The sequence below is a fragment of the Oryx dammah genome, unplaced genomic scaffold, assembly GCF_014754425.2.
Source record: "Oryx dammah isolate SB20612 unplaced genomic scaffold, SCBI_Odam_1.1 HiC_scaffold_4, whole genome shotgun sequence".
Lineage (NCBI taxonomy): Eukaryota > Metazoa > Chordata > Mammalia > Artiodactyla > Bovidae > Oryx > Oryx dammah.
This window is the reverse complement of record NW_024070188.1, coordinates 57300081-57307430: the sequence shown is the minus strand read 5'-3', so window position 1 is coordinate 57307430 and position 7350 is coordinate 57300081. Positions and strand designations below refer to the sequence as shown.

The 7350-nt window shown below is 40.2% G+C and overlaps 2 protein-coding genes across 2 annotated transcripts; both read left to right on the top strand.

Annotated features, from left to right (window-relative positions):
• Nucleotides 1–1945: 1945 nt before the first annotated feature.
• Nucleotides 1946–3132, top strand: LOC120863028 (protein preY, mitochondrial). The gene has a single exon (XM_040239231.1). It carries the CDS (start codon nt 2003–2005, stop codon nt 2345–2347), a length of 345 nt encoding a protein of 114 aa, XP_040095165.1. The 5' UTR covers nt 1946–2002; the 3' UTR covers nt 2348–3132.
• LOC120863029 (phosphatidylinositol N-acetylglucosaminyltransferase subunit Y-like) lies at nt 1955–2693 on the top strand. Its single transcript, XM_040239232.1, has one exon. It carries the CDS (start codon nt 2438–2440, stop codon nt 2651–2653), a length of 216 nt encoding a protein of 71 aa, XP_040095166.1. The 5' UTR covers nt 1955–2437; the 3' UTR covers nt 2654–2693.
• Nucleotides 3133–7350: the final 4218 nt, after the last annotated feature.

The following is a 7350-nucleotide window of genomic DNA, read 5'->3' as shown; positions in this document are numbered from 1 at the left end:
GGATTATAAAGAAAGCTGAACGCCAAAGAATTGATGCTTTTGAACTGTGGTGTTGGAGAAGACTCTTGAGTGTCCCTTGCACTACAAGGAGATCCAACCAGTCCATCCTAAAGGAAATCAGTCCTGAATATTCATTGGAAGGACTGATACTGAAGCTGAAACGCCAATATTTTGGCCACCTGATGTGAAGAACTGACTCATTTGGAAAGAGTCTGATGCCAGAAAATACTGAAGGTGGGAGGAGAAGGGGACGACAGAGGATGAGATGGCTGGATGGCATCACCGACTTGATGGACATGAGTTTGAGCAAGCTTTGGGAGTTGGTGATGGACAGGGAAGCCTGGCATGCAGCAGTCCATGGGGTCACAAAGAGTCAGACACGACTGAGCGATTGAACTGAACTGAACTGAGGGTGATAAGAGGTAGGCACAGAATGCCTTGGATGAGCTTGGGACTGACAGTTAACCCTCCTAAGGTAGAGTATTTCAGGGATGTTAGAAAGTTACTAGTACTGCACAGGTTCTAGGATGATACAGACCTGAACAAAGCACTATGTCCACCCTTGAGAACTTAATAAGCAAAATAGAAGGAAACTTACATCGGCCCCTCCTGGGTTTTCCTGGTGGCTCAGATGGTAAAGAATCTGCTTGCAATGCAGGAGACCTAGGTTTGATCTCTCGGTCAGGAAGATCCCCTGGAGAAGGTAATGGCAACCCATTTCAGTATTCTTGCCTGGAGAATTCCATGGACAGAGGAGCCTGACAGGTTATAATCCATGGGGTTGCAAAGAGGCAGACACAACTGAGCAACTAAAACTAACACTTTACACTTGCCCCTCCTACCAATGGCAACAGCCCCCATTTATCTTCTAAGTCCCAGTTTATATCCTGCTTCCTTCCTGAAATCCTGAATGACCGTCCTCCCTTGAAACATATATGATCTCTTCTGACTCAAAGGCCAAGAGGGTCCTTCATGCTGATCCAACTTAACATCTTTAATTTACAATAAGGATAGAAAGGTCACAGTGGTTCTGCAGAAGGATTCACAACTAGCTATGTATGAGCAGGGTCCAAATCAGATTCGAGGTCCTGGCTTACAGGCATTTTACCACCAATATCACAACACTGTCTCTTAATTCTTTTCTATGATGTTTTATTGTTAACAGTTTCATGACTATGCATGTTATTTCTCCTGAAAAATTTCAATAGCATGTGCAAGGACCATATCTTATGTATATTTTGCCCTCTAAAAGCAAACTCAATACAGCATAGCCCTGAGCTCATGGTTAATACCTGTAAGTACCAACTGGTTTAAATTAAATCAGAAAAATATAATTTTTAAAAGCATTTTTTATATTGGGGGGACAAGCTGCTAAGATAGTGAGTATATCCTGGCAATGATTATTAAAAAACTAGAAGCCAAGGAAATATAGAGATCACAGTACACATTTTGCATAGTGTTAGATGTGAGTTTGTGACTTTCCTTGCTCTTTTTGACTGATGTGAAGGTGAGTGTGACATCACTCTTGAAATGTAATTTTAGAGTCACTGATAAAAATAAAATAAAATATTTTCATTATCAAATCAAATGTTCACCTCTTCCAAAAGATTTTCTTGTTATCAATATCCTTTGCTTTTCAGAGTTTAGAGAACTTGATTATGGCTTTTGATGCATGTTACAACATGGGTGCAACTTGAAAACATTATACTAACTGAAATAAGCCAGACATAAAAGGATAACTGTTGTACAATTCTACTTACATGAGTATAGTCAAATACAAAGAGATAGAAAGTAGAACAGTGGTTACCAGGGACTTGGAAGAGGAGAAAACGGCTTACATGCATGAGTGCTAAGTTGCTTCTGTCATGTCTGACTCTGCTATACTATGGACTATAACCCATCCGGCTCCCTCGTCTATTGGATTCTCCAGGCAAGAATACTGGAGTGGAGAGCTGCCCGGGTAGCCGAGGGCGCGCAGAGGCCGGGTCGCGGCTGCCAGACCATGCTGAGCGGAGTGTGCGCCCGGCTCGCGTCAGCGCTGCGAGGGGCACGCGCGCCGCCGTCCGCGGTCGCCCTGAGGTGTCTGCACGCGTCCAGCTCGCGGCCGTCCGCAGACAAGAGCGAGAGGACGGAGAAACCGCCCCGCGCCTTCGACCAGGCCTTGCTGGAGTTCCTGGTGTGTCCACTCTCCAAGAAGCCCCTCAGATATGAAGCATCGACAAATGAATTGATTAATGAAGAGTTAGGAATAGCCTATCCAATTATTGATGGGATTCCTAATATGATACCACAGGCAGCTAGGATGACACATCAGAATAAGAAGCAAGAAGAAGTGGAGCAGCATTAGATCATACTTAAAAAGAACACACACAACTAAATATTCTAAATACCACCTACCTTTTAAAAAGTCAGAGTGGCGGGTGATAAGTGGAGAAGGATGTTTCTGTCTCTTCCGACGCTGACTGTCCTGATTCCACTGGTGTCTTTGGCAGGACTGTTTTACTCAGCCTCTGTGGAAGACGACTTCCCTCAGGGCTGCACTGGCACCACCAGTCTGTGCCTTTACAGTCTGCTCTTGCCGATCACCGTACCTGTTTATGTGTTCTTCCACCTTTGGACTTGGATGGGTATTAAATTCTTCAGGCATAATTAACGCAGCCAGAGCCAAGATGGTATGTCCTAAAGATATGCTTGATGCCTGTCTCTGTAAGGCTCGTCTACATGGGAATACTGGGAAACCCGCTTAATTTGCAGGAAAGATGCTTTGCCTAGCTTTCTGTCAGGGGTCTAAGGTCTACGAGAGGCTTAAGCTGCAGAGGCATCTTTATTGTATTTTGGTTCTGCCCTTGTTTTTTGAAGGTTCTCATTTATACCTGGGGTATCAGAAGGAACATTACAACAAAGTGTCTTGTTGGAAATTAACAGCCCCAACCATCACTTGATGGCTTATCCCATTCATAATTAAAAGTTACTATTTTGAAACTTTATGTTTATTTTAGATTCAAAGGCTTTGGTAATGTCACATGTTAATGATGACTAAAATAATTCCCAAGGAGCTATGTTGGAGTAGTTGTAGAGAAATGCGTTTGAACTAATGTGATATAAAACTATAATAAAATGGAAATTTCATGGGAAAAAAAAAGAATACTGGAGTGGGTTGTAATGCCCTTCTCTAGGGGATCTTACCAACTCAGGGATTGAACTCATGTCTCTTTTGTCTTCTGCATTTGCAGGCGGATTCTTTACCCCTAGCACCACCTGGGAAGCCCAAGGAGTTACACAGTTCAGTGAATACAGAGTTTCAGTATAGGAGGTTTAAAAAGTTCTGGAGATAGATAATGATGATGGTTGCACAATAATGTAAAGAATGCCACTAAACTATACACTTAAAATGGTTTAAAAAAAGGTAAATTGCATAATTATATATTTCTACCACAATAATATAATTAAATGACAGGAATTATGATGAAAGCCAGGAGGAATAAAGTAGGCATTTTAACTCTTTGGAAGTAACCTTTTTGTTTCATTCCCTTGTCCATCATTGTGTAGACACAACCTCTGAGGGTGTGTTACTGATGAGTATAACAGACTCCCTAATGTATTTTCATAATGGCTTTTCAACAATAAATTTTTTTAATTGTCAAGAGACTAGACAGATGTTTTATGTTTAACCAAAGACATTAGGACCTACTTTACAGAACAGAAGTTGGACCTCGGGAATTTGGAACACATTTTTTTTTAGAAGTCTTTTATTTCCTCTTTGGATTATCAGTTTTACTATCGCCTTCCATAATTAATTTTGGGTGCAATAGGCCACACATGTTTATCTGGAGCTCATTCTTGTGGGATGAAGCACTATCAAAGCTGTGGACTTTTGAAATATGCTCAATATTCAATATAATGTATTTATTACACATATAAAAATACTGGCCTCTCTAGCAATGGGAGAAATATTTTCCAATCAGATAATCTCTCAATGGGAATAAAAGAGATATATACTAGGATTTTCCTGGAAACTAAAGAAATAGCTGGATTTTTTCAGGCATTCCAAAAACAGTTTTGCTAATCATCAAAAATTAACCTATATTTTGGTCCATGAGATTCTCCAAGCAAGAATACTGGAGTCGGTTGCCATAACCTCCTCCAAGGGATCTTCCTGACCCAGGGAACAAACTCGTTTCTCTTATGTCTCCTGCATTGAAAGGCAGGTTCGTCACCTCTAGCACCACCTAGGAAGCCTTGGAAGGTATCTATTTATATCTATTTCAAGTAATAATTGGAAATAGTGTCAGTAAATGCTAGTTCAGTTTTAGTAAGTGATTACTATTAGCATTGACACAATGGACACAAGTCTTTTTTAAAAATATAATAATAATAACAATTACAGTGAAAAGGGTCTCTTCACTTTTACAGAAGATCATAAGCGGAATGCTGCTGCTACTGCTAAGTCATTTCAGTTGTGTCCGACTCTGTGCGACCCCATAAACGGCAGCCCACCAGGCTCCCCCGTCCCTGGGATCCTCCAGGCAAGAACACTGGAGTGGGTTGCCATTTCCTTCTCCAATGCATGAAAGTGAAAAGTGAAAATCACTGAGTCGTGTCCAACTGTATTATGTAAAAGCATTCCACTTTCATAACCCTAATCCTAACAGATCAGAATAAATAAATGAACCTGAAGTGTTATCAATATACAACTTTGTCTCCCCTTTAGGATTTATATAGAAACACACACACACACACACACACAAAACCACAAAACAGAGATGAGGAGGTTATGGGAGAAGTTTCTTCATGCCCTTTGTGTCACACCTTGTTCTAAGTAAAAGAAAAAACAAACAACAAAAAATTCTGAATGGGGCTGAAGAAATCTGAAAGCATTAACACACACACATATACACACATACTGTCTTAAACATAGTGATAGATTTTGAAATTGGAATGCTCCATTTCAAGAGCTTAATATATCTGTAAGGCCCTTTCAGGTGAGGTTGAGGACTTTAAAAAACTCAGTTTTTACCAAGTGACAGAATCACTACCGCTGGGGCATATTATGCTCTCAAGTCAGGATGGCTTTAATTCTTGACTCTTCTATTTGCTATCAGTGTGACGTTAGAAAAGTTATTTCATTTCCTTGTGCCTCAATCTTAATAATCTGTGAAAGATGATGCCTACCTAATATTGTTATTAAAGAGGAACAACTGAATTAATAGACATTGAACACTTAGAACTATATCTGGCACATGGTAAGCATGCATCAAATGCTGTTGCTATTATTATTTAAAATGTTTCTACATAGGTGGAACATTTCCAAACACCCTTATGAACTGGAATCTGTATACAAATTAGTGATTTCTGTAAATTCGATTGACAGAAAATTTTAGGAATATGTCCAATTTGTATTGAGTAGAGTTATAGGTTGTTCTCTTTATGCACAGCTCCTGAATAGTAAGAAATGTTTGACTTTGAAAGTTAGGAATTTTAATTTCACACAAGATATCTTTGGGGGGCCAAAATACAAAATTAACTTTCAGGGGATTCTGTGTCATATAATGTTTCCCTCTGAAAATATTGAGAAAGGAACAATTCTCTTTTCTGGGTGACTTAGTCACCTGCTTAAAGTCAGACTCAGTGAATCTTATGAGGTGACTTTCAGTCCAATTATTCTGTTTTTATATGGGGTTTAGTAATCAGGCTGTTATGAGGGTTTCTCTCTAGACTTCCCTTTTTAGAGGCCTTATGAAGGCTTTCTTTAGTTTTCCCTCCCTCTACCTAATACCATTTCTTGGAGAATGGATAGCATTTTGACATCAGAATTGACTGACAGTTTCCAGGGCCTCTTGTGGTTAAGAAGATCTTGCTATGGTGGGCCAGACCCAGGCCTCCACAAAGAGGTAGACCATAAAGAAGGCTGAGAACCGAAGAATTGATGCTTTTGAAATGTGGTGTTAGAGAAGACTCTTGAGAGTCCCTTGGACTTCAAGGGGATCAAACCAGTCAATCCTAAAGGAAATCAATCCTGAATATTCACTGGAAGGATTAATGCTGAAACTGAAGCTTCAATACTTTGGCCACCTGCTGCAAAGGGCTGATTTATTAGAAAAAAAAAATCCCTGATGTTGGGAAATATTAAAGGCAGGATAAGAAGGGGACACCAGAAGGTGAGACGGTTGGGTGGGATCACCAAGTCAATGGACATGAGTTTGAGCAAGTTCCAGAAGATGGTGAAGGACAAGGATGCCTGGCGTGCTACAGTCCATGGTATGCAAAGAATCAGACATGACTGAGCATCTGAACAACAACAACAAATAGTAACCATTTACTATTCTATAAATAGTAGAATTCTATTCTATAAATAGTAGAATTCTATTCTATAAATAGGCCAAATTCTATAAAGGACATAACATCCTAGTATCACCTAGGGAGTTCACAGTCTACACCACTGCTGGCTGTAAGAGCTAGAAGCTGTCACCTGATAAATTTCTGCATTTGAAGGTAATCCAATGAAAAACTACTTCCTATCAAGACTGTTAATCCAACCAGCAATACCTCCTTGAGAACAGTCATTCAGGTGACATTTTTACCATTGCAATGATAGCATTAAGGGGCTACAGTACAGAAAACAAATCGATCCTAAAAATGCCACAGATTCCAAGAGAATCAGAGTGCTTGCTTATTCACCACATGACAATCACAGTCTGTGATAGCCTAGAGCTTGTCCCTGGGGTCATGCCTTGGACCATTAGCTGTCTATGTCCCTCAAATTAACCTATGAAAGGGGCATTACGCTGCTGAAGCACAGGGCAAATCTGAATCAAATCTCTATTGAGACCCAAAGTGGAAAATTATGAACCCCCACCTCTTCTCTCAACTTTTTCCCCCTTTTAAATTTCCAGGACATTAACAAAAAGTTCTTTTATTAGTATTATTTCATGTTGTCCCTCTGGCTCTTCTCTCCCCCTTCACCTCCCCACCAAGTCTAAAACACTAGGGATCTCTGGCCTCAAGGGTGCTAGCCTGTTACCTTAGAGACTGTTTCTTTACAAGGCAATAGAGTACAGAAGGCATGCCTTTACTGCTTACCTTGGCAACCATGAATTGCTGAATGCTGCTCTCATGAATGCAAGTCATTCACTGCCATCTGGACATGCCCACAGGTATAAACATTTTTTCATGAAAGGACCAGGGAATACGCATTGCATCAATAAATCACTTGAATGACAAACAAAGCCATCCCATATGTTGGAAAAGCTATATAACATTAAAATTAATATAAGTCTCCCATGGCATTACTTCCAGGCAAGGTCAAACATTCAGTTTAGATATCATTCAGCCTTATCAGGCAAACAGCAT